We start from the raw sequence: 27,850 nt of genomic DNA on the forward strand, positions 1-27,850 counted from the left end.
GCCAATGAGGTAGCACTTGGTGGGCCCCGAGGTAGCTTCTAGATGGGGGCTGGTTGCCTGAAGGAGCCAACCACGTGATTGCCTTCCCCTCCTCCCTCCAGGAGGAGCTGGAGGCTGAGTTAACCACCAATGGCCAAGAGTTAATTGATCATGCCTCCATAATAGAACCTCCATAAAAACCTCAAGCTATGGGGTTGGGAGGGCTTCTGGGTAGGTGAGTGCATCCATGTGCCATGAGGGTCATGCACCCCAACACCACAGGGACAGAAGCCCCTACACTCGTGACCCTTCCGGACCTCGCCCTATGTACTTCTTCATCTGGCTATCCATCTGTATCTTTTATCATATCCTTTATAACAAATCAGTCAGTGGAAGTAAAGTGTTTTCCTGAACTCTGTGAGCCATTCTAGCAAATTAAAGAACCTGAGGAGGAGGTCATGGGAATCCCCGATTTATAGCTGGACAGTCAGAAGTAAGAGACTTGGCATCTGAAATGGGGGTGGTCTGTGGCACTGAGCCCTCAGCCTGTACGGTCTGCCAGACTCCAGGTAGTTTGGGTCGGAACTGAACTGAATTGCTGGATACCCAGCTGGGGCCTGGAGAGCCGTTTGGTGGGTGGGGGAACCCCACGCATCTGGTGTCAGAGTGTTCGTTCTGTAACGACGGCACAGAGGCCCACCTACAGCCAATGACGTTTGATGTTCTTTCAAGGGGTGTAAACCTTTCATTCCATAATCACAGATAAAAAGTATAAAATGGAAATTCTTTGATCAATCATGTCCCAGAGAAACATACTGCCACTGAAGAATATTCAGAATTCACCTGCCACCAGCTAAGAGACAAAACTGACTAATCCAGGCTTGTTCCTGCTTTGAAAGGAGGTCAAAGGGTGGGCACCTGCTCAGTGAAAGGAAAAAGGGCAGGAGAAGGTGCCCAAGGGGGGAGAGTGCTCACCAGCTGGGACTGCCCAGGGCCTTTCATCACACACAGTCCCCTGCCTATGCCTCTTGGTAGAAACACAGCTTCATGTGAACATGAGAATGTGGTGTTTGGAGTCAAAGAATATGGTTTCTGGAATCAAATGGACATGAGTTCAAGTGGTAGAACTCTTGTTAGCTATGTGACTATGGGTCAGCTAAACTGTCTGGCCTTCAGTTTCATTGCCTGAAAGATGGGAATAATAGTAACTCCCCAGGGGGATGTTCTGAGGATAGATGACACTGACCCTTAGCAGTGCTGAATGCACTGTCAGCCCTCAGTGAAGGCAACCAACGCCATCACTGCCATCAACATCCTCATCATCATCAACATCCTCATCATCAACATCCTCATCATCAACATCCTCATCATCATTATCATCAGCATCATCCTCCTCATCTTCATCAACATCAGCAGCAGCAGCATCAGCAGCATCCTCATCATCATCATCAACACCAGCAGCAGCAGCAGCAGCATCAACCTCATCCTCATCATCAGCAGCAGCATCATCCTCCTCATCTTCATCAACATCATCATCATCAACACCAGCAGCAGCAGCAGCATCAACCTCATCAGCAGCAGCAGCAGCAGCATCCTCATCTTCATCCTCATCCTCATCATCCTCATCATCATCATCCCCATCATCATTATCATCAGCATCATCATCCTCATCCTCATCAACATCCTCATCGTCATCAACACCATCATCCTCATCCTCAGCATCCTCATCATCCTCATCAACATCAACACCATCATCAACACCATCATCCTCATCTTCATCAACATCATCCTCATCAGCTTCATCATCCTCATCAACATCATCATCCTCATCACATCCTCATCCTCATCCTCCTCATCATATCCTCCTCCTCAGCATCGACATCATCCTCATCACACCCTCCTCCTCAGCATCAACGTCACCATCATCAACAATTGCAGCCCTATTTTTTTAACTTGAAATGTAGTTGGTTTACAATGTGGTGTTAGTTTCAGGTGTACAGCAAAGTGATTTGGATTCTTTTCCATTATAGGTTATTATAAGATACTGAATATAGTTCCATGTGCTACACAGTAGATCCTTGTTGTTTATTTTATAGATAGTAGTTTGTATCTGCTAACTCCAAACTCCTAATTTATCCCTCCCCACACCCCTCCCCTTTGGTAACCATAAGTTTGTTTTCTATGTCTGTGGGTCCGTTTCTGTTTTGTAAATAAGTTCATTTGTATCATTTTTTTAGATTCCACATTAAGTGATATCATGTGATATTGGTGTTTGTCTGACCAATGACAATCTCTAGGTGCACTCATGTTGCTGCAAATGGCATTATTTCATTCTTTTTTATAGCTGAGTAATATTCCAGTGTGTGTGTGTGTGTGTGTGTGTGTGTGTGTGTGTGTGTGTATCACATCTTCCTTAGCCATTCATCTGTTGATGGACACTTGGGTTGCTTCCGTGTCTTGGCTACTGTAAATAGAGCTACTATGAACGCAGTCCTACTTTGGCCAAGGAGGCTCAGAGAGCTTATGTAACCTGTCCAAGGTCATCAGCTAGTAAGTGACAAAGCACAGGTCTTTGTTATCCGAAAGCCCGTGTTCCTTCTCTCACATTTGACTTGATAGCTAAAGCAAGAACCATCAAACTTTCCTGGGTCTCGGTTGTCTCACGCACAAGATGGGAGGAATGTTACTTTTCCCTCTTACTCCACAGGGCTGTGGTCTGGGTGAGATACAATCATGGAGGTTTGGGTGCTTTGAAAACTGCAGAGAGATCCACACATATGATGCTCACTGTCTCCCCTCAGGATGACAGACCAGTTCTCTGCAGACAAGTATTATGGTCTGCACAGCTGTGTGGGCATAGAGTAAATACTCAACAAACATACGGGCTGAACTCAAGAGGGGTGTGGTGGGCAGGACCCGGAAGCACTGACGTGAGGTTTCCTGCCACCCCCAGATGGAGGCAGTAGGCGACCCTACTTGGGGTGGAGTCAGGAAGAAGGGGGAGGCCCTCAGGCTTGATAACCTGCCCGCTTCCTCTGCCACCCAGCCACATCAAAGTGGGATAAACTGTTTCCCTCATCTCCATGGCAACTGACTCCCCAAGGCTCCATGGGTGGAGGGCCCAGCTCCCCAGGTCCCTTGTCATCTTCTCCCTGTGACCTTGCCAAAATCCATCTATTAAGCGAATATCACCCCAAACCCTACTGTCCCCAGCAATGGGAAATCAATATAGGCCAGCATTCATCCTCACAAACTGCTGAGAGGGAGACATTCATATACGCCCATTTTTACAGATGAGGAAACTGAGGTTCCTATGATGGTAAATGTCTTGCCAGAGGCCCCACAGCCCCAGGATTTGACACGGCGATGGGCTAGTACAAAGTACTGGTAACCACCAAGTGATTCAGACTCAGCCTCTCCCCAAGAGCTCGTCGCGGGGCCTCCATCCCCGCCCCTCTCCCTTTCTCCTATTGCCTCTCTCAGCTGGGGTTACTGGAGATGGAGCAACTCAGCAACAAGGCAAAACGATTACCACGTGCCTTTACAAAATCACACCAAAGCACTTCCTAACTAGCCCACTTAAGGGTTATGTAAAAGGAGCTAATTTGGTTTAATTTACTACTTGCTATTCATGAGGGCTCAGGTTCTGTGAAGTTAGAGGTTCACTTGTGGATGTGAGATGAGTAATTTTTGCTCACTATAAAGGATAACTTCAAAGGATTTTTTTCCCCTGTATGATGTTTTATTCCCCCATATGATGTTAACTAATTTTGTATCTAATTCTGCCATCTTTTTGTGGCTTACATGAGAAATTTATTTCAGTTTCTCAGACCCTCCTTTAAACCAGCCCTCCCGCCTTGCTGGTCCCCTCAGTAACGAACTGAATGCGTTTTGACACAGGCTCGCTATACATTTGTACGAGTGCTAGGTTTTTTTTTTTAACTGTTTGAAAATGACTCTCTGACACAAGAAAGGGCTAATGGTTTCCTATTTCGGTTCTGCTTTCCCTGGAAGAGGAGGCGTTCCTGGCATGAACAGCCTGGCCTGAGCGTCCCCCTCCAGGCATTTGCTTCGGTCCCCAGCATACCTGAGCCCTCACATGGTCCCAGGGGCAAGGTCCAGGGGAAGACCCTCAGCAGTGAACGACTAGGGTGCCAGGAGTCCTCCCTGCTCTGAGTCCAAGGACCCTCACTCCATTTCCATCTCCAGTTGCTGCTCTGCCTGGCTCATGTCCCCCAAGCCTAGAACCCCACGTCCCCGAGTCCGGGCCTCCCCACAGCCCGCATCCGCCCCTTGGCCCCACATCTGCTCGCTGGGGGCTGCTCGGAGCTGAGTTCCTGCTTAGCTGCCCACAAAAACATCTCAAGGCATAGCGTGCATCCAGCTGAGGGGAGACAGCTGGTTCCACTTGAAACTGGGAAGCGGTCCCCCTGCACGCAGGTGACAGACAGCCCTCCCCCAGGACAACCTCTCCTTTACCCATTTCAAAGTAAACTCATTTAGATCTTTGGTAGAGACTGAAGGTCCTGCCAAGGCATTTGCATTTTAAATCCTTTCTGTCTCATTATAGAAAGGAAGAAAAGCTTTGCGTTCTTGTTAAAGGAATTCTGGTCACCAGCAAGAAGCCCAGAAGTGATCTAGATCTGTTTGTTTGGGGGGTGGGTAGCGGGGAGCAAGGGAATGAAAGAGATTAAATTGGTTTGTTCATTTAGGGTGCCTGGGAAAGCTAGGTTGCCTGACTTGTCTATTCACCATGTGTCTCAGCACCTTTCCTAGTCCAACCCCTTCTCCTGAAGGCCTTCCTGATTTCTTAATGCTTCCACCCAAGTCTCTACCAGGAGGTAAGGTCCATGTAATGGGTAGACTTTGGCTACCCTAGCCTATGCCTGTTCAGCTCTTAGAGCCTGTAACAACGGACAGCTGACTGGCTGGGGGAAGACAGATCAGCTGATTGGTTAGGCAAACAGATCAGTTGATTGGTTGGCAGACGACAGATCAGCTGATTGGTTGGGCAGACAAATCAGATGATCAGTTGGGGAAGGAAGTCATAAACCTCTCCAAAGGAATTTTCATATAAAGCTTCAGTCCTGTGCTTTCTAGGGTCCCTGAATCATTAGGGAATAAGATTTGGTACTTCTGTCCTGTGTGTATTTAATGCACGTGATGAGACTTAGACACTCCCAATACTAAACAGGGTCTGGTGCAAACACAGATTTAAAAGAAAAAAAAAACGGGATTACAACATACTTAGTATGGCGGGGGGTGGGGGGCTGCCTTTTTTTTTTTTTTGCGGTACGCGGGCCTCTCACTGTTGTGACCTCTCCCGCTGCGGAGCACAGGCTCCGGACGCGCAGGCTCAGCGGCCATGGCTCACGGGCCCAGCCGCTCCGCGGCATGTGGGATCTTCCCGGACGGGGGCACGAACCCGTGTCGCCTGCACTGGCAGGCGGACTCCCAACCACTGTGCCATCAGGGAAACCCCGGTCCTGCTTTTTTACTCAACACGTTACTCAACATCTTTTCATCTCAGTAACCTTATTTCTATGATCTCATTTTTAATAAGTGAGGCGGATTCCACCAAATGACTTTGCTACGATATATTCAACTATGTACAATATTTAAGTTTTTTGGAATTGGTTATTAAAAAGAATGCAGCAATGAACATCCTTGTAGCTAGGCTCATGTAACCTATTTTTCTTCCATTACTTTTATGGTCTTTTTTTTTTTAAATTTTATGGTCTTGATTTCCACACTTAAACATTTAATCCATCTGAAATTTATTTTTATGTTTGCAATAGAACTCAATTTTTTTTTGAGATAGAATTTTAAACCCCTCCTTTTTTTGGTCTGTCAATTACCTTGATACCATTTATAAAATGACCAATTGTTTACATCACTGATTTGAGGATGCTGCTTTGCATATAATACATTTTTATACATTTAATCTGTTCCTTGCTATTTTATTTAGTTCCATTAATTTTCTATTCTTATACCAACAGTGTACTATTTTAATAACTATAGCCTTACAGTACTTTTAAAGACCTAGTAGAGAACCATCCCATTCTTGCTCTTCCTTAAGCATACATAAGTACCTAATAAATCCCACTGTACAGCATTTATTCTGTCCAATAGACTTTATTTTGTTAAATTAAAAAAATATTATTGGTATTTTTGACTGCACTTACATTTATTTCCATAATACCTGATGTTATTATAATATTGATTCAACCCAGCAATGTCTCTTAAACTTTTTATCCTTCAGTAAAGTTTGTTTTCTCTATGTAGGTTATTCACGTCTTTATCTTATATTTTTAGTTGCTATTGTAAATTTTTTTTTCCACATTATGTTTTCTTACTGGTTGATGCTATTATAGAAGAAAGCTCTTAGCTACCTGATTACTAGTCTGACAGTGCTTTGGGTTATTCTCTTAGTCTTGACAGAAAAGCAATTGTTTGATCTCTATCTAATTAAAATTTTATCTTCCTGAAAGAGGAAATATTCTTTCTTTCTTTCTTTCTTTTTCATGGGCAAAATACCTACAAGCACGAAGAGGAAGATTATTGACTTAATAATGGAAACGCTGCTAGTTGTTACCTTATTAAGGTTGTTACCTTATTAAGGACCCTTCCATATATTAATAGTTTCCACATATTAGAGGGGCTTTGAATATCAGGAATGGATGTTGAATTTTTTTTCATTTTTTTTTTACCTTAAATATTTTTATTTGGAATGGATGGAAGTTGAATTTTATCAAACATTTCAGAGGCATCTACTGGGATGTTTGTGTGACTTTATTCCTTTGAGCTACTGATGGGATGAATTACTCTACTACGGGACCACCTCTCAGTAAATCATACCTGATTGTGTTTTTCTGGCTCTACAATAGTTCTCTTAGACCTCATTTTCACGTCTGCTATAGCACCTGCAACTTCTCAAGAACTACTTTTCAGCATCCACATATGAAAACTTGGACAGTACCTGGCCCTCGCCCACACTTGTCGTGGTGCCCATCTACCTGTTCATTCCTGGTACCAGCCACCTTCCCCGGCCAGAACTGAGTCCATTCACACATGCATCCCGCTATGTGTTCCGGGGTAAAGAGAACAAACAAGGGCCTCTTGTCAACATTGTGTGTGGGCTTCTCTGTCTGACCTGGGCAGCCTCAGAGACCCCCCCTGGCTAACCAGAGCAGAGGCACAGGCCAGGAGGCGGGGTCTCCTTGCCCTGAACCCCTGCTCAGCTACCCCTAAGAGTCCCTCCTTGGGTTACTGCCGGTGTTTGCTGCCGTCAGCCATCTGATGCTGATGCAGACACAGAGCACTAGAACCATGAAAAGGGACTCCAGGCTTGTGAAGCAGGCCACGGGCAGAGACGAGCTGCACGATATGAAGTGAGGGGGGTCACAGAAAAGCCGGAAACCTCCTGCCCGCATGGTCCCTGCCCCACGTGCGTGCCACCTCCACACTTACCTGGGGCCTTCAGTTCAGCATCGATGAAGGTGAGCAGCTCCTGGCAGATGCTACAGTAAGGAACGGGCCAGGTCAGGAATCGGTGGTAGGTTTTGGCTGCTTTCAGAAGGAGATCTGAGTCTGGTGGGAAGTGTGGAGTCTGGGATGGAGAGGGAGCGGCAAGCAGAGAGGTCCGGGTCAGAGAAAGCTCACTGATATTCCAGAGCAGACCCTGCTCCTTTCTGGAATGTTCCACAAAGGGCACACTTTTCCTGGCAGCAGTGTGTCCCAGGACGAGGGCAGGCAGAATTGAAAGTTACCCACAGGAAGTGAGTCACAGATGGGCAAGACGGTGCCCAAGGACGTCTCTACTACAGGGGCCTTGTTTTCACCAAACGTAACAATTTACCAAATACACAAGAGGGCCTCTCTGAAAAGCTGTCACCTTGGAGGCCATCCTAAATGGTGCCCCTGCTGCCACTCCTTTCGAGGAATGGTCTTCGACGCCTAAACCGCCTTCACTTAAATATCCTCACGAGAGGCCAGTGTTTATTCTTTGAAGTGGACCGACTCAGTGGGAGTCATTTGATGCCACTGGTCTGGTGAACAGGGGGTGACGGCACTGGGGGAAACTGACCACTGCGTTACAAACGGAGGTGGACATCCCATGTCTTTAACAGAATCTCTCCTGTGGTTTGTGAAAGGGCTGTGACCGTATCCCCTCCGTGGGTGCCCAGATACTCCAGGCACGATGGCATCCACGTGGACTTACTGGAGGCCTCTCAAATGGCTCATCTGAAGCCATCAGAGGAGTGACACCCACCTGAAGTGTCACTGGTGGACAGTTTCTCTCTCTGTGTGTTTATCTTCTGAGCTGTGAGGGCTCTGCCCCCTCCATGGAGGCTGTTCTCCCTCTCCTCCCCAACCTCCCGCAGCCTGGCCCAGTCGGAACTTACACAGAGGACAGTGGAGTAGAAGAGCAGAGCCAGGGGGGCGAGGAGGTCATAGGTGCCCTTCTCTTGGACCTGTGAGGGGGACAGGAGGGGGGCAGGCTCATCACAGGTGGACAACCAAGCACTGCTCTCTTCTCTATTTCTTTCTTTTCTTTTTCTTTTTTTTTTAAGTGAAAAGTAATGTAATCACAAGACAAACATTTAGAAAATAGAAGTAAAAAAAAAAAAAACCCACGATATCCCCCTTCCAAACTCAGCCACAACTAATATTTCAGTGTACTTCTCCTTACACCATTTTTCTCTGCGTAGTTTCCTCTGCAAAGTTGTATATTTTTACTCTTCATGTCTTTTACGTACAATATTATAAATGGATTTCTGTTTTGCTACATCATCTCTAAGACCATATTTCCCCCCCTCCTAGTTATACATTTATCTATTATTTGTATTGTAAATATGTTTTCCGGTTTGTTGTTGGTCTTGGAATTTTCCGGATTTTTTTAATGTACATAAATTACAAGCGTTAGCTTTTTCCTTTATGGATTTTCACTTTTGCATGCAAGGTTCAAGTAAATATTCATATATGGTTTTTGTTCTTTTCTTGGAAGCTTCATTTTCTTAAATTTAAACCTTTAGTCCACCTAGAGTTCTGTATAATACGAATTTGGAATTTCACTCCGTATTTTTGGAAACGTTTAATCAATTTTCCCTAAACCATTTAATAAATTTTAACGATGCAATTTGTTTTGGCGGCTCTGCAGGCTTGCAGGAGCTTAGTTCCCCAACCAGGGACAGAACCCGGGCCCCAGCAGTGAAAGTGCTGAGTCCTAACCACTAGACCACCAGGGAATTCCCCGCAATTTTTTAATATATTAAATTTTGTTTCTACCCTTGGATACTATCCATCATTTTTATTACCTATATAATACTCCCTCTGGTAGATCTCCATAATTTATTAGCTTTAGACACTTGAGATTATCTTCTTGCATTTTAAGTACCTGTGCAGTGAAAATCTTTGTGTACACTCCTTTTTCTATAATTTGGATTATTTACCTTGGATAGAGCTCAAGAAGTGGAATGAGTGGATACAAGACTGTAAACATATTTACGATCTTCGAAATGTATCGCCAAATTGCTTTCCAAAAGAATTTTGCCATTTATCATACTGTGTATGTATGAAAATGCCATCTCACTACACCCTTCCCTGCAGTGGTTATTCTAATGTTTTTGCGAATTTGCTAGGCAAAAGCTGTGTCATTATGGTTTTCATTTACATTTCTTTTACTATAACTGAAGCAACATTTTCCATATTGTTTAAAAGTTCTATTTATTCTTTTGTGAATCATCTCTTTGATAAAGCTCACCCACCACACCACAAACAAGCACGTATAGACACAAGTTAGAATTCTTTGGTTAAAATACTAGCGGTCTCCCAACCCATTCTGGAATTCATGGGTGTTGAAGAAGCAGAGAAAGCCCCACCACCTCTGCTGTGCCTGGTGACGGCAGCAGGATCAAACAGAATTCTCCTTCACGGTCCTTAATAGACCATGTGTCCCGTACACTTGCTGCTTGGCCCCTTCTATAAAACCCTCCCCTGTTGCTATACAGTAGTTGTTCCTTTATATTTGGGTTTATAAGGTAAGCACTTCAGAGGTGCTTTAGCTCTTCTGAGTTGGTCTCCTTGTGATCAGTGTATAAAAGCACCAGGTAAGTGCTGGCGCCAGAACTGAAACCTTGGGTGTCTTGATAAACCAAGACTTTTTTCTTAGAGGTAAAGGGACAGTTGAGAAAGACGTGCGTTTTCCAACTCAGTCATGTATTTAAAAATAAAGATAAAACATCTTTAGGGACTCGTGCCTGTTCTGGAACCCCAGCCCAAATCAAGTTTGTTTTCTTGTTGTTGTTTTTTAATTTCTTTTGGCCACGCGGCATGTGGGAGCTTAGTTCCCTGACCAGCGATTGAACCCGTGCCCCCGGCAGTGGAAGTGCAGAGTCCTGACCACTGGACGGCCTGGGAAGTCCCCCAGATCTGCTTTCAACACGCTCTTCTTCTGAGTCATAAAGGCCTGTTTACTGAACTGTTAGAGGAGGTCTCGGTTTACCTCTCCAATCAGTTTTCTCTTTTGCATCTTTGTTTTCTCTTTGCATCTGCGTCTTTGGGGGGAAAGGAATTCGGAAGCGCGTCCTCCCTCCCTTGTAGTAGACACCTTGACTTACAAGCAATGTCTGTCTTAAAAAGCAGCTTAAACTGGGGACCCTGGCTCACCCAGCACATGTTCATAGCAAAAGGACCACGCCCCTTCCTGAGGCCTTCAATCCACAAACACCATCGAAGCAGAGAACTCAGGCTGCCAGTGCTTCCACCAAGCTCCCCTGGTGGTCCAGGCACCCCAGAACTGCCATTCTGTGGGGACCTATTTCTCGACTCTATGAGACTGATCCCAGCGCTGCCCTTCAAACCCAGGCCGAGCCCTCACCTCGCGGGTTTTCTGCAGGATCTGCTCCAGGAGGATAAGGAAGTGGCCTGGATCCCTGCTGACCAGCTCCTGCAGGCTCCAGCAGTTGAGACACAGCCCAGCTGCAAAGGGAGGGAGAGGCCAGGGGTCAGTTGTGGGTTGGAGGGAAGTGGCAATTCCTGGGGCTGCACTGGGGCATTCCCTTCTGAAGTAAGAGTCTCAGGAAATTCTGGATCAACACACCCGACCCTATGATGCCCCATCAAGATAATGATAAGTTTCTTCTTCCTGCATAGACAGGAGGCTCGAGAGCCACAGAGAGGGGCTGGGATCTCCCTCAGAAGCCAAGGACTGGCCACGACTCTGCTCCCTGTGCCTCTGGAGAGCACCAGCTTTCCCACATCCTCCGAGATGCAGGGAAGGGGCACAGAAGCAGAGATCGCCACCCCAGGACACAAGGCTGAGTCTGCAACAGCCACGGGACCTCCCGGAACTGCTGGGCAGTGGAGCCCGGGAATTTTGAAAGCTATGAGGAGCACTTTGTCACTCTGTAACTTCCCCAGACTTTCTTATTTTGTCAATCTCTGCTTCCCTGCAGTCAGCATGGGTAAACTCCCCCCAAATTAAAGGGGCAGTCACGGAGGTCTGTGGTCTGTGTGTGTGTGTGTGTGTGTGTGATGGGGAATGAGAACAGTGGGGGTGGAAGTGGCCCCCTCATGTGCACGAGCTCCTTCTGAGCTGCTGCAGGCCCCAAGCAATGTGTTCATATGGTCATGGGTTTTAGTAAAATTTGCTATAGTCAGATATTTTTGTATTCTTTGACTTGATGGCCCCTCAATTCTAGAAGTCTCCTTAAAACCTGGGTAGGAGGCCAGAAGGAAGAAAACTGTCATTTAGTGACCACCTACTATGTGCCTCTAAGGCGCCAGGCCTTTCACACATCACCTCCATCACCTCCCATCCCCCCCTCGGGAAGGTGGTTCCTGCTGTTATTATTCTCATTTTACAGGCAAGGCAGGTGAGTCCTGAGAGGCTAAGGGACTTGCACAAGTTCCTACAGCCAGTGAGAGACAGTTTTAAGTCAGATCCGCTTAATTCCAGTGGCCAGGAAAGCCTCTGAGGGGAGGTGACATTTGAGTTGAGACCTGAATGAGAAGGAGCTAGCTCTGCGTCGTGCTGAGGGAAGAATTCCAGGCAGCAAGTGCAAAGGTCCTGAGGTAGGAAGGAACCAGTTATGTTCAAGGAGCATGGGTATCTACCTCGTGGGGTAGTTAGGGAGGCAAGTGAGGCGCGGAAAATCTTTTTGAGCATAAGGAGTTACTCAGTTAATCTCTAGCCTTGGAGACAACTGCCCCAGCCTGCAGATACCCCTGTTTCTCAGTCCTGGGGATCGTGGAACATGGAGGCCTCCTATCCCCTGAAGTTCTGCGGAGATTCTCATTTGTTCTATGGGGAAGAGGAGGATGGGGCTGTGGAGAAAACGAGATAACCAGGAAAACAGAAGAATTCTGGGGAGAACTGTCTAGAGATACCCAGCTGCTCTTCCGAAATCAGCAGTGTGGCATTTTTAAGCTGGTCCAGTGCCTTCTTCAGGGAGCTAAGCTTCTAGCCCACGAGGAGGATGAGGAAGGCTGCCTGGGGGAAAGGAGAAACTGCCACCCACCGGGGGCCACTCTCCATCAGCTGCTGTGCTGAGCACCTGTCCAGGTGAGGTCCGCGGAGTCACCCACGCAGGGCTGGAACCAGAACCTGCCAGTTCCGTGCCTGAACCAGTGCTCACCACAGCCCCTGCAGCTCCCCCGGGCCCCAGATGCGCCTCCCCGGCTCCCTGGGACCTACCTGACCAGGAGGTGGAGCGGCGACTGAGGCTGAGCCCGTGCAAGCAGCGCTCCAGGGCGTGCTGGATGCGGTCCTCCGTGCACGTCGTGGCCCCTGGCTGCATCCTGAGTCATCGCCTGCATGGGGGACAGACGCTGGTCAGCCTGGAGAACCCCGGACTCGAGAAGCACATGGCCTAGCAGGGCAGCTGGCAGAGACAGCGGGCACTCACAGCCGGTGCCGTGAGCCAGCTGCCTCCGGGGCTGGACCGGCTCCTGGGCTCCTGGCGGTGCGGCTCAGAACGGCAGGACGGGGCACGCCTGTGGCCCACCAGCACAGGCTACGGGAAGTGAGGGGTGGCGGGGGGAGTGGAGAGGTGCGGCCCTCCCTCCCTCCCCGCCCCCACCCCCGGCAGGGGTGAGTGGCTGCAACAGCCCAGGGAGTGCCCGTGGCGTGACCAGACCCCCGTGCTGGGCAGGAGGACCTCAAAGGAAAAATCAGGATCACGTGGGGGACTTTCTCTGAATTTCCAGGCCTGTGTGCCCCACCCCTCAGGGATGGCCAGGGAGCCTGGTCACAGAGCTCCCCGCCAGTGCGCCGGGGGCTCTGATGCTCGGACCCGGCAGGGGCTGCCTTCACACATGCCACACCTCCACCCCGCCACATCCTCTGCTTGGGTGCCCAGGCCACAGGCCCCTGGTCCTTTTCTGCCCTCACCTCCACTTCGGCCATTTTTCTTTGCTGTCTCCGAGGCTTAGCAATGTTACCAGTTATTCAAAGACCTTGCTTGGCTTGGTCTTTCAAAGAACCCCCTTGTGGGAATTCCTCTGGGAACTCCCTGGCGGTCCAGTGGTTAGAGGACGCCACGCTCTCGCTGCCGAGGGCCCGGGTTCAATCCCTGACTGGGGAACTGAAATCCCAGAAGCCACGCGGCACAGCCAAAAAAAAAAAAAAAAAAAGAACCCCCTTCTTTCCCCTGTCCTACTGAGGAGAGAGCCGGGGTGTTTAGCTCAGGCTGGAGGGCTGCTGTGGAGGAGATCTAAGAAGGGGTTTTAGCACCAGGTAGGGAACCATGCCAAGGGCCACATTCTGAAAGCCTCCAGCAGGGCCAGCCCAGCTTCACAGTGATGTGTCCGGGCTCCTGGGTCCCTCAGGAAGCTGTGACAGGTAGTGCAGTGCAGCAAATAATCCTGGCCTCTGGCATCAACAGACTTGGATTCAGATCTCAACTCTGGTATTTGCTAGCCATGCAAATGGGCAGTTTCTTTAAACTTTTCTGAACCTCAGTTGACTGATCTGTAAAATGGGTGTGACGATAGTACTAACCCCCCAGGGCTGTTGGGAAGATTAAATGCCACAGTGGATGTGCTGAGCGAGCTTTCAAGACACGAAAGCTGGGACTTCCCTGGTGGCACAGTAGTTAAGAATCCGCCTGCCAATGCAGGGGACACGGATTCGAGTCCTGGTCCAGGAAGATCCCACATGCCGCGGAGCAGCTAAGCCCATGCGCCACAACTACTGAGCCTGCGCTCTAGAGCCTGTGAGCCACAACTACTGAAGCCCGTGCGCTTAGAGCCCGTGCTCCGCAACAAGAGAAGCCTCTGCAATCAGAAGCCCGCGCACTGCAACGAAAAGTAGCCCCCGCTCACCGCAACTAGAGAAAGCCCGCGCGCAGCAATGAGGACCCAACGCAGCCAAAAATAAATAAATTAAAAAAAAGAAAAGAAGACACGAAAGGTCTCCTGTTACAGTCTTTGCCACAAGCCCACTTTCCCTTGGGAATTTCACTGCGTTCACCCCGTCCAGGGAGACTCCCATGGCTGGCCGGTCAGGCCAGGTCATAGAAGGAAGTCGAGGAAGCAGTGGTCCAGCTCTGTGGAACAGGGGATGGACCAGGAAACCACAAGCAGAAGCACAGAGCTCAGAGCTGAGCCATGCAAACGACATGCAAAGAGCTAGGAAATCCTACCCCGGACCCAGTAGGCAAAACCTCCTACTTCCCCAGCCGGGGAGGAACCAGGCACCCAGAGAAACAGAAGCCCTTTGTGAGCTGCCCAGCATCACTTCACTTCGGTGATATCCCTGGGATGGCACGGGGGTGGGTACACGGAAAGCAGCACGCATGCGTTCATTCTTCCATGGATTTACTAACTCCTTACTATGTGCCGGGCACTAACGACACAGCAGTGAATGAAGTAGGCGTGCCCCGTGGTAGGAGACAGAGACAGGGGACGACCTAACAGACGAAGAAACAGGTCACGGCAGAGGGGGATACACGCTGAGAAGAAAGTGATGGTGCTGGGAGGGGGCCAAGTGGGGGGCCCCCTCCAGGTCGTTGGGAGGTCAGGAGAGCCTCTCAGAAGGGACCTTTTAGCTGGATGAGGAGGCCAGGAGAGAAGTGAGGGGGAAGAATGTTCCAGAAAGAGGAGGCAGCAGGTGCAAAGGTCTGGGTGCAGGAATGGACCTGCCACGGGCTGAGACCTGGAGCACGGGGCCCAGGACAGACCAGCCCCCCAGGCCACCCACCCTTCTGCGGCTGAGGTGGCAGACTGAGATCAGAAACACTTTCACTGGTGAGTCAGGCCCATGGACCTTGGGTGTTTCCATTAGTGGCACCTGGATGTCCAAAGACGTCCTTGGGCCCTTCTAGGGCAACTTTCGTGGTCACCTTAGGGCCTTTTGTGTGCCAACTCTTTGTGTGCAGTCCAGACAGGGGGTCTGTGGACCCTGAGCCACACCAGGCAGACATCAGGCCCCTCCTCCCCGGGTGTGCCGGTGCCCAGCATGGATGCGTGTCCCTGGGCATGAACACTCAGGATGCGGCCTCGTCCGTCTGCCTGCAGTGGACACCCAAGAGCAAGACACTCTTGAGCTCGGTCCTGTGCAGGCTCAGGGCCGACGGCACCCACTGGAGGAGCTAGAAGACCAGGCACCTTCAAAAGGATGAGTTTGGAGCGTGAGTGGCTGGCCCAGATGTCATCAGCAGGCCTTGGTCCCCACAGGTTGATTCATCCCCGATCAGCCCCCGGGGTGGTGCTCAGAGGAGGAGGTGAGACCCAGAGAGCCTAAGGGGCAACCCCGGGTCCGGGCGGGGCTGGGAGAATCAACGTCAGAAAAAATCGACGAGGATATAAAGCAGGACTTCCGAAGTCCCAAATGGCAGGGAAGGTGCTCAACGACCCACCTGCTAAAGTGCTAAGAGTCACCGTGAGCTGTCAGGGCCGGGGGCCGGCGACCACGCTGGGGGGCTTGCCGGGAGGTACGGGTCCAGAACTGGTACAGCTGCCCACTCCGCAACCCCCGTCAATACAAGAGGACCGGGAAGAGAGGAGGGCTTGTCGACCATTCCAGAGGGTCCTCCTTTCTCTCCCCAAGGCCAAGGGCAGAGGAGCTTAAAAAGAATCCCTTATTCAGACGGGACACCTGCCAGGAGGGGATGCTGCCCTTTTGTTCTCAGCTCACTCTCTATCCAGCCAGCAAACCTACTTCTGGGCTACCTGGGAGCCGTGGGAGGGCTAAGAGGAGCGGAAGGCGCGGCTGGCAGGCTCCCTGCTGGGCAAGGCAAAGATGTGAGCGCCTTGCGGAAGGGTGGAGGTGGCGGTAGATACTTGGATGAAAAGCTAGACTTGAGCTGTTTTGTTGATTCTTCACCAGGAGGGCCCCCAGCTGGGTGAGGGAAACGTAGCAGTAAGAGGCTGAAGGTCGGACCACCTTTGGGGGAAGCTGGAGGGCGCGTGGGCACTCTGTGGCACAGAGAGGTTAAACAACTTGCCTAAGGTCACACAGCTAGGAGGCGGCAACGCAGGGAGTCTGGCTCTGCCTGCCGCTTGGCACAGTCAGATGCAGTTCCTGGGAGACAAGTAAAACTAATTCATGTTTCTACCCCAGCGAGTGCAGGCTCAATCAACCAACATTAATTAGGAGCCCTGCATTCCCAGTTGCCGGGAATCTTGAGCCTGCCACGTCTGTCTATGCCAGCTGTCCACTGCAGCCCTGCCTCCTCCAGAAAGAGGACCAGGGCCCACAGAAGCAACAATCTAGGCTGGACCAGGCGATGACCATGGTGGCTTGAGGGGCCCAGTCATTCTCTAGCTCAGAGCAAGGGCTGAACCCTGTGAACTAGGTTTAAAGATCCCTCTGCCCGGTCTCTGCTGCGACAGACAAGTTGGCTGTGTCACAAAGCAGGAATGAGTCACCCTGCCCTATTGTGTCGCAGTGTAACTGATACAAAGGCAAGATGCAAATGCACATCCTCAGACGATGTCACTCCTGCTGCAGCCCTCTCCTTAGAGCAGCGTCCTGGGGCCGCCGCGAGCAGCCTGTACGGGCTAAGGGCTGCTCCCCAGCACGCGCCCCAAGGCCTGTAGCCCACGCATATTCCCTTCTCTGGGCCCCGAGCAACATTCCCATCTCCTGGCCTCAGGGTCCTCTGCCGTTCATTGGAGACGATCAAGACCTTACCCTTGGGCACTGGGCAGAGTTCCCGGTGTGCCCCCCGCCTCCCTGGCATCCTGAGGCCATCTAGAGCTTGCCCTGGGTCTTCAGAGAGGCTGGACTTGCCCAAGGCGCTGTGCCGTGGGAGCCGAGGGATGGGAGCCTGGCCGGGGATCCTCAGCTGAGCTGTCCTGGGGGTAAAGCCCGCCCCCCGCGGCTCGCCACCTGGCCCGCTGGCACGCTCATTTCTGTTTGATGAGTCAGTCATCAGCCGCTTCTGTCAGCAGAACCCCCGTGGCTTTGGGGCGGAGATGAATGGGGAAGAGGTGGCACCCCTCCCTCCCCAAGGATGATGCCTTTTCTCAAAGCCTTGGTGGGCAAGGCCTGGTTTCCCCTGGCACCCCCCTCCCAACCCCCGTTGCCACCTTACTAAAAGGAGCTCAGAGTTGTGAAATTCCAGCTGCTGCCAGGAATGGGAATGCCCCCCCGCCACAGCGGGGTAGTGTTGAGACATTCCACAACGGGGCCTGCTGCCACCTCCAACTTCCTCCTCTGAGCCAGTAAGGATGAGTCCTTACTGGGGACCCTGAACAGGACAGTGAGTCCTGGAGCTGGAGGGGGAGGGGGTTGGGGGAAGGGGGTGCCCAAGGGCAGAGGGAGACCACCTCTTCACACGTTGACATGACCTGTGATGCAAGACAGGGGTCATCTCCCCTCCTGGGCAGGGCTAGTCAGAGGGGCAGGGCCTGCCTGGGTCCAGCTTCCTCATGCAGCCCCCCATGCAGCTGGGAAGAAAGCTTCTTTTCTTGGGGGACTTAGTGCAAAACGGCAGAACTGGAGGGTCCACATCTCCTAGGGACGGAAGTATGGGCCAGGGTCTGGCGGTACCCCACAATGCTTCCCTGGTGTTCTGGAATATTCCAGGCCCATGCTTTGAAGAATCAGTCCCACAGGTGGACGTAAGAGAAGCACTAAGGCGTGTGGTCCCGTGCTGACCCCGCTCGCCTCAGTCCTGGGTCACTCCTCCCTCTCCCCCTTCCTATCGTCCTCCCTTCTCGGTCACCACTCTCCTCCTCGTAAGGCAGAATCTCTTCTACAAACTAATTTTTGTTTTTTTTTTTGTGGTACGCGGGCCTCTCACTGTTGTGGCCTCTCCCATTGCGGAGCACAGGCCCCGGACGCGCAGGCTCAGCGGCCATGTCTCACCGGCCCAGCCGCTCCGCGGCATGTGGGATCTTCCCGGATGGGGGCACGAACCCGTGTCCCCTGCATTGGCAGGCGGACTCTCAACCACTGCGCCACCAGGGAAGCCCCATATATGGCTTTGACTCTTTAGAACCACAACGATATTTTACATACCCCAAATGAAATAAATCGACCAGGATATGGGGAGGCACGGGGGACAAAAATGGGAAACAAACAACAAATTGACCGTACTATAAATGATTAGCATGACCACACTGAAAGGAATGGGGAATACAGGAACCACCTTGAGTAACTCTGGAAAGTAGTATTTTCACTGGATACTGTAAGGCTAAAGACAAAAAGAACCACATACAAATACTGTATTCTAGTTACTAAATCTGTTTCTTATAGGGATGTGCGTTAAAAATCCGGCAACTTCTTCATGTGTATGCTAGGACTGAACAAATAAGTAAACAGATCGCAGATAATGAGAGCCAGTTTCTCACTGTTGGAGAAAGAAGTTACAGATGAGGAGAAGGGAGAAGTCTAGACTGAACCACCTTATGGTGTTGGACTGGAATTGGAGAAATCAGTATCGTCTCATGGTTTTTCATGCATATTCAGATAGAGACATACAGAAGTGAAAAAAAGATGTGTGTGAGCTTGGATTAACACGCATACATATATTTTCTAGCTCTGTCTGCGGAGAGAGCCTAGAAACAACGACTTCCCAGTAACGATGAGCACACCTAGTGCCCAGACCCTCGTTTCTAAATAACATTCTCCAATCAAAGGAACCAGGGCTCCTTAGAGAAATGGCTGATTCTAGGACTGGGACAGGAAACACAGAAGTTAAACCTGAAGACCTGGAACATCTTGTAGAGTCAGAAAATAAGTCAGTACTTGAAAAAGGATGGGGAATGTCAAAAAGACATGGGAGCCAGCTTAAAGGAGCTTCCAATGGCCAAAGCCAGGACAATTTGAACAACTAAATAATGAAAGTGTTGGATTATAATTCACAGGATAAAATCAATACCCATGAGTCTACACTAATGTCATAAATAATAAACTAAAAAACATAAATGGAGGGGAAGGGACAGGTCTTCTTTACAAAAGAATTCCAATTAGTAAATGCGGGAGGAATGAGAGAAATACAAAATGACCATTAGACAAACACCACGGTAATAATTATTGCAGGCCAGATCCACCAGTGGATGCGAAAATCTGTGAGTGAAAATCTGAGCGAAAATGAGAGATTTCATGGTCTCAGAGTATTTCCCCCAAGAAACTGATCAATTACAAAAAAAAAAAAAAAGAAAACAATAACTTCACAGTGGAGAAATCCAGCACTGCCGTAACTTCATGACCAAACTTAATAGCACCGATAATAAGACATATCAACATCACATATCCCCTGATATGCTGCACTGAAAGGGACATAACATCACTTCTGTGGGATTCTTGCCAAAAATTCCTAACCACACAATCTAATCATGAGAAATCATTCAAAACTGAATGGAGAGAAATTCTATAAAATAACTCACCAGTAACTCACCGAAGAGTCAAGGTCATAAAAAATAAGGCAAGACTGAGGAACTGTCACGGCCTGGAGGAGACTAAGACGACTCAGAAACTAAATGCAACGTGGGATCCTGGACTGGATTCTGGAACTGAAAGGGGAGGTTAGGGGGACACTGGCTAAAATCTAAATAAGGATTTGTACCAATGATCATTTCCTGGTTTGGATAACTGTACAATGTCATATAAATTGTAACATTAGGGGAAGCTCGGTGAAGGGTATATACCTGGATCTATATAACCCTTCATATAGTTACATAGCCTTATATACCCTTTCTGTATCTTTCCAGGTGGTTATCCAAAGTTTCACTGCCCTTCATGAACTTGATTTAATTGTTATTTAATGAAGAGTCACAGTTCCTAATTACGGGCGGGTGGACCAGTACAGAGCTGGCTGCCTCAAAATCCGCTGACCCCATGTTCCTAACCTGGGGTTGAGAATCTCTGGGGCTTTTAGAGGGCCTCTGAGGGCTTTCTGGAAGAATGCTTGAACCGTATTTTCATTTTGATGGCAATCTGGGAAAAGTTCGCAGTTAATACATTCTGGAATATCTTGATAACACTATGACCAAATGTTACCATAAAATGTTGATGTATTTGCGTCTATCACCAATTTGGTGTCCCCTAAAAGGACAGGGCATGCCAGGTGTGTTCCTGGGGTCTGCGAGAGCTGAAGGTTGAGCAGAATGAGTTAATAAGTGGGAAAATGTTTAGAATAGCGCCTGGTACATAATAAGCACTCAATAAATGCTATCTATTAGCTATCTGGGTGCCTTCTTAATGTATACATTTCAACTCCAGGTGGCTTTGAGATCAGGCCAAGAAATAAAACACTCCCTGGATGACTCTGATGCATAGTAGCGTTTTCTATTTTACAAATACACTCACACCCAAATCCCCACCACACACATGCTAGACTATACACTAGACTATTAGACTAGGAAAGCACCTTAGAGACCATCTACTGCAACTCTCCCATTCTACAGATAGGAAAATGGAGGCTCCAAGCAATGAAGGACTTGTTCAGATTAGAAAGTGGCAAATTTCATATGATCCAGCAATCCCTCTCCTGGGCATATATCCAGACAAAACCATAATTTGAAAAGATACATGCACCCAGATGTTCATAGCAGCACTATTTACAATAGCCAAGACATGGAAACAACCTAAATGTCCATCGATGGATGAATGAATAAAGAAGATGTGTATCTATATAATGGAATTTACTCAGTCATAAACAAGAATGAAGTCATGCTATTTGCAGCAACATGGATGGACCTAGAGATTATCATACTAAGTGAAGTAAGTCAGAAAGAGAAAGACAAATATCATACGATATCACTTATATGTGGAATCTAAACAGATTCACAGGTATAGAGAATAGATGTGTGGTTGACAAGGGGGAAGGTAGTGGGGGAGGGATGGATTGGGAGTTTGGAATCAACAGATGCAAACTAATATATATGGAATGGACAAGCAACAAGGTCCTACTGTAGAGCACAGGGAACTATATTCCATATCCTGTAATAAGCCATAATGGAAAGGAATATGAAAAAGAATATATATATGCATAATAGAATCACTTTGCTATACAGCAGAAATCAGCAACACATTGTAAATCAACTATATTTCAATAAAATAAATGTTTTAAAAAGAAAGTGGCAAATCTATAACTAGAATCTGAGTCTAGACCACAGGACAGTCACGGCACCCTCTGGCTTGGGTGAGAATCAGTCACCACTGCCCGGAAGTGAGTGACCTCAGCTCCTCTCCTCAAGATTCAATACTTTTTCAAATTTCTTCCAGAGCTTTTGGGCTGTGTAGGTATTCAACTTCTTCACATGCCAACTTTGTAAATTTAGGTTTTCTGACAGTATCATTCATTTGAGTCAGATTTTTAAAATTCTTAGCGAGAATCTGGATCTAGAATTCCTATATAATTTTTTTAGATATTTATTTATTTTATTTATCTATTTTGGCTGTGCCGGGTCTTAGTTGTGGCATGCGGGATCTTTAGTTGCGGCATGTGGACTTCTTAGTTGCGGCATGCATGCGGGATCTAGTTCCCCGACCAGGGTTTGAACCCAGGCCCCCTGCATTGGGAGTGCGGAGTCTTACCCACTGGGCCACCAGGGAAGTCCCTAGAATTCCTATATACTTCTTGAAGTTATTTTTTAATCTGTGATTTTAGCCCCTCTCTTAATCTGAATGTTGTAACATTACATCTTCTTTTAAAATATTTGTATTTGTGTTAAATAATTTTATGCTGCATTACAATTCCTGAAATGATTATTTTTGAAATTTACAGTAAACATCATAACTATGATAATAATAGTTTTTTCTGGACAGTGGTTTTAAGTTTCATTTATTTCACTGCTTGCTGTTTTGTACCATGTCATCCCTATTTAAGAGTTCTTTATTTTAATTCATTTCTTGCTCAGCCAGGGTATTTCGAGTAACTCCAAGAACAGTGTGAGGGTGAAGTACTTTCTGAGACTTTACGTGTCGTGTGTTATTCATGGAGGCTCACTATGAATTACGGCTTTGCCAATTATAGATTTGGCATAATTCACCATTTTTCCGCCCTCAAAATGTTTATAGAAAGCCAAAATAATCCACTGAAAACTGGCTCTCACAAAGAAGAGAATTAAGTAAGGTGGCTGGATAGAAATTAATATCATTCAGTCATATAGACGAAAACCAGAAATGGTGTTGGAAAAAAAAGACCCACATACATAACAACAAAAAGAATAAAAGAAGAGAAAATAAACTTTTAAAATCTGCAGGATTTTAATGAAATAAAACTTTCGAGGGACACAAAGGAAGGCAGATAAATGGAAATGCACACCCTGTTGGTAGACAGGAAGATTCAATACCATAAAGAATTAATTCAAAATGAATCAGAGACCTAAACATAAAGAGCTTAACTACAGAACTCAGAAGAAAACAGGAGGAAAGCTTCATCCCATTAGATGTGTCAATGATTTCTTGGAAAAGACACCAAAGCACAGGCAACAGAAGAAAAAATAGAGAAACTTGACTACATCAAAATTTAAAACTGCATCGAAGGAAACAATCAAGAGAGTGAAAAGGCAACCTACGGAAAGGGAGAAAATATTTGCAGATCATACGTCTGACAAGGACGTAATATTCAGAATATATAAAGAACTCCTACAACTCAACAACAACGAAGAAACCCAATTAAAAAATAGTCAAAAGGCTTCCTTGGTGGCACAGTGGTGGAGAATCTGTCTGCGGGGACATGGGTTCAAGCCCTGGTCTGGGAAGATCCCACATGCCGCGGAGCAACTAAGCCCGTGCGCCACATCTACTGAGCCTGTGCTCTAGAGCCCGTGAGCCACAACCGCTGAAGCCCACGCACTTAGAGCCCATGCTCCACAACAAGAGGAGCCCCTGCAGTGAGAAACCCACACACCACAATGAAGAGTAGCCTCACTCACCGCAACTAGAGAAAGCCTGCATGCAGCAACAAAGACCCAATGCAGCCAAAAATAAATAAACAAATAAATTTATTTTTTTTAAAAAAAGGTCAAAGTGGGACTTCCCTGGTGGTCCAGTGGCTAAGACTCCGCACCCCCGATGCTGGGGGCCCGGGTTTGATCCCTGGTCAGGGAACTAGATCCCGCACACCGCAACTAAAAGACCCTGCATGCCACAACTAAAGACCCCTCATGCCGCAACTAAAGAACCCGTGTGCTGCAACTAGGACCCACTGCAGGCAAATAAAAAAGAAAAATGGTCAAAGGACTTCAATAACCATTTCTCCACAAAGATATTTGGCCAATAAGCACATAAAAAGATGCTTAACAGCTCTAATCATTAGGGAAATGCACATCAAAACCACAGTGAGGTACCACTGCACACACATTAGCATGGTTATTATGAAAAACAAAATAAAACAGAAATAAGTGTTAGTGAGGATGGGAAGAAAATGGAACCCTTGTGCACTGCTGGTGGGAATGTAAAATGGGGCAGCCACTGTGGAAAACAGTATGGTGATTCCTCAGAATATTAAAAACAGAATTACCACAGGATCCAGCAACTCCACTTCTTGGCATACACCCAAAAGAACTGAAAGCAGAGACCTGAACGTATTTTTATACACCCACGTTCACTGCAGCATTCGCAACAGGCAAAACGTAGAAGCAACCCAAGTGTCCACTGACAGATGAATGGATAAACAAAATGTGTTCTATACATACAAGGGGATATTATTCAGCCTTTAAAATGAAAGAAGTCCTGTTACACGCTCCAACGTGGAGGAATCTTGAGGACATTATGCTAAGTGACGTAGCCAGTCACAAAAAGACAAATACTGTATGATTTCACTTCTATGAGGCACCCGAAGTAGTCAGATTCATAGAGACAGAGCGCTGAATGGTGTTGCCAGGTTTTGGTGGAGAAGGGAACAGGGAGTTGTTTAATGGGTACAGAGTCTTAGTTTTACAAGATGAAAAGAGTTCTGTAGGTTAGTTGCATAACAATGTGAAAAACACTACTGAACTGTACACTTAAAAACAGTTAAGATGGTAAACTTTATGTCATAGGTATTTTATCTCAATTTTTAAAAAGAGTAAAAAACAAAAGAAGAATTAATCAATATCTGTGTGATATTACATAGGAATGTCAATTCTCTATCAGTTTCAGCCTAGAGAACAGGAGGTAAGGAAAGAGGACAGACTGCTTAATACAGGGTGGCCGGTCCACATCAGGTCCTGGGCTGGGTACTTCCACTTGATTGTCTAGTTTTGCTTTTTTTTAATAGATTTATTTTATTTATTTACTTATTTTTTTGGCCGCACTGGGCTGGGTATTTTTGACCCTGGGCTGGGTCTTTGTTGCTGTGCGCGGGCTTTCTCTAGTTGCGGCGAGCGGGGGCTACTCTTCGTTGCGGTGTGAGGGGTTCTCATAGCGGTGGCCTCTCTTGTTGCGGAGCACAGGCTCTAGGTGCGCAGGCTCAGTAGTTGTGGCGCACGGGCTTAGCTGCTCCGCAGCACGTGGGATCTTCCCAGACCGGGGCTCGAACCCGTGTCCCCTGCATTGGCAGGCGGATTCCCAACCACTGCGCCACCAGGGAAGCCCCTGATTGTCTAATTCCATGATCATAATGACCCCATGACACACTCACAGTTGTGTACAATTCCTGCAGTTCAGGGAGGGTGTGCCATTTATTTGGCCAAATTCCTGTGGTCATAGTTCTTACGGCCTGAGCTGGACGCACATCCTAAGTTGGCCTGACTCCCAAAGCCCACGTTCTCACCTACACCATGTTCACAGGAAGTTATCTCTACTGTGTTCTAGACACCCAAAAGGCTGAGTATGCGGTCTTACCTCGGTGTTTTCATTTGAGGCTTCCCGGGAAGACATCGTGTACAAAAATTGCCTCAATCCTCACTGTCAGTGATTCAATCTCCCTGGGTTAGGGTGGCTCACTTCCTCTGTCCTAGCTTATTTTTCAAGATATAAGATTCCTGGAGGGACGTTTAACTAACAAACAGGTCTGTGACGGCAGTGACAGTGGCTAGTGGGCAGTGGAACGACTCCAGGGCCAGGAGAGGTAGGACATGTGAAAAAGTGGGTGGTGATGGCATGGGACGGTAGGGAGCGGATGAAGCAGACATGAGGAAAAGGGGAAGGAGAGAGATGCTAACATGTATGCATGTTAGATTGAAAGACAACGGGAGGCATCATGTTGCCTTTGTATGTAATAATGATAATAACAGCAGCTAATGCTAATTGAGGGCTTACTATGTGCCAGGCACTGTCTAGGTGCTTTCTATGAATTAACTCATTCAACCCATATGAGGTAGACACTCTCTTGTCTCCATTTTCCCATTTTACAGATGAGAAGACTGAGGCACAGAGCATTCTCTCAGCTGGTAAGTGAGGCATGTCCTTTCTTGGCAGGACCTAGGCAATTTAGCTTCTCTGTGTACATAAAGGAAACCATAATGGAGCCAGAGATGGGTAAAATGAAATGACTGCGAAGATGGGGAACCAGAGAAAGACTCTAAGAATTTACCGAGATATAAACTCCAGTCAGCAACCAAATTCTATGGGCCCCTGGGCCAAACCCCGGCACCTGGCACTGGAGGCTGTTTAATCTCGCCGCCTTTCAAATTTAGAGCCTGTCTTGTTTGCCAGCAAATGTTCACGGAGTAATAAAACAGCAAATGAATGCAAATGTAGAAACTCCAGGAAGGCCAATTACACATATACTGGCAGCTTTCTGATTTTTTTGGATGTGGAAAAAGATTGTGGTTCTGACAAACTGCACTCGTTTAGAGCTGCTCACTTTCTGCAGAATCATTTCCAGTTTGTGAGACAGACAAGAATATTTCATAGTTTTGGGCAAAGAAGATTTTACGGAGCATTGAGACTTCCAGATAGATGCTTTGCCATTGGAATAAATTTGAGACAGACTGTCTAATTCATGATCTCTGACCTTGACTATCGTTTCCTCCCTCCCACAGTGAAGACAGTTCACCATCCATCTTCCCTCCATCAATCCAACAGCAGGTGATTGTTCTCAGACACCGGCGTGTCCATCTTCTTTCGTCTCTTTTTCACTCTTTTTCAGCTCTTGCCCAGTTATATAAGAAAAACCTCTCGCCTTCTCTCTCTCTCTGTCCCGTTCACGAATACCATTTATTAGCTCTGGCCAGGCTATAATGAGGTGCCCCAACCCCTCCCCCAACCGTAGACGATGTCTGAGAAAGCCAAGTAGGGAGCCAGGCGTCCCATGCACACTGGCAGTGATAAGCCCCCTTCCACCTTGCAGTCTCAACGGAGACCACTGGGATGCCTGCATGTCCAGCCTCACCAGACAGTAAAGAGCACTCCCCCCACTCTGGGGTGGTGTCAGAGGAAGTGTAGTGAGAGTCAGGGCTTTCACGGCTGCCCAGCAGTAATGAGGTCACTTCCTCTACCCCATGGTGTCAATGGGGCAGTAATGAGGCACTCCTGTCCCTCCCAGCCAGGGAGGTATCGGTGGAAGCCTAGTGTGAAGCCAGAATTCCCACTCCATCCACCCAGCAGTAATAAGGAGCATCTCCTCAGTATCAGTGGAAGCTGAGAATGGAACCTCACCTGGCAGTAAAAAGGCAGTTCCCCCTCCCCACCCCCTGCCCCACTCTCCCTTTCAGGGACATGTTGGAGAAGCTCAGCAAAGCAGAGGTTTAAATAAGATGCAGAGCCTTAAAATTCTTATAACAAAATACCCCAAATGTCCAGATTTCAGTAGAAAATAACTAGTCATATCAAGAATAAGGAAGATCTTAAACTGAATGAAAAAATGCAATCAGTAGACGCCAACACCAAAATGACAGATGGTTAAAAATATCTGAAAAAGACTTTCAAGCAACCATTATTTAAAATGCTTCAATGAATGACTATAAACACATGAAAACTAGAAAAGTCTCAGCAAAGAAACAGAAGACACAAATAAGTACCAAATGGAAATTTTAGAACTGAAAAATATAATAACTGAAATAAAAAATTCAGTGGATGAGTTCAACAGCAGAATGGAGGGGACAGGACTTCCCTGGTGGCACAGTGGTTAAGAATCCGCCTGCCAGTGCAGGGGACATGGGTTCGATCCCTGGTCTGGGAAGATTCCACATGCTGCGGAGCAACTAAGCCCATGTGCCGCAACTACTGAGACTGTGTGCTGCAACTACTGAAGCCTGCATGCCTAGAGCCTGTGCTCTGCAACAAGAGAAGCCCCAAGCCTGCGTGCAGCAACAAAGATCCAACGCAGCCAAAAATAATAAATTTAAAAAAGAATTTTAAAAAAAGGAATGGAGGGCACAGAGGAGAGAATCAATGAACTTGAACACACAACAATAGCATTATCCAATCTGAACAACAGAGAGAAAATCAAATGAAGAAAAATGAACAGAGCCTCAAGGAAATGTGGGGCTATAACAAATAGGTTTAACGTGCGTGTCATCTGAGTCCCACTGAGAGAAGACAGAG

At 47.7% G+C, this 27,850-nt stretch overlaps 1 protein-coding gene across 2 annotated transcripts in view; it reads right to left on the reverse strand.

The window, feature by feature from the left end:
- Nucleotides 1–27,850, reverse strand: part of PIK3R5 (phosphoinositide-3-kinase regulatory subunit 5) — a 73,452-nt gene that overhangs the window by 16,596 nt on the left and 29,006 nt on the right. For both annotated transcript variants that reach the window (XM_030861429.3, XM_030861428.3), the window contains exons 2-5: nt 12,677–12,792; nt 10,859–10,959; nt 8,385–8,453; nt 7,450–7,588 (exon numbers count right to left, since the gene is read on the reverse strand). In XM_030861429.3, the coding sequence (XP_030717289.1) occupies nt 7,450–7,588; nt 8,385–8,453; nt 10,859–10,959; nt 12,677–12,779 (412 nt within the window). In that variant the 5' untranslated portion in view covers nt 12,780–12,792. The remainder of the gene's footprint in view (nt 1–7,449; nt 7,589–8,384; nt 8,454–10,858; nt 10,960–12,676; nt 12,793–27,850) is intronic.

The sequence above is a fragment of the Globicephala melas genome, chromosome 20 (genome assembly GCF_963455315.2).
Source record: "Globicephala melas chromosome 20, mGloMel1.2, whole genome shotgun sequence".
NCBI classification, from domain to species: domain Eukaryota; kingdom Metazoa; phylum Chordata; class Mammalia; order Artiodactyla; family Delphinidae; genus Globicephala; species Globicephala melas.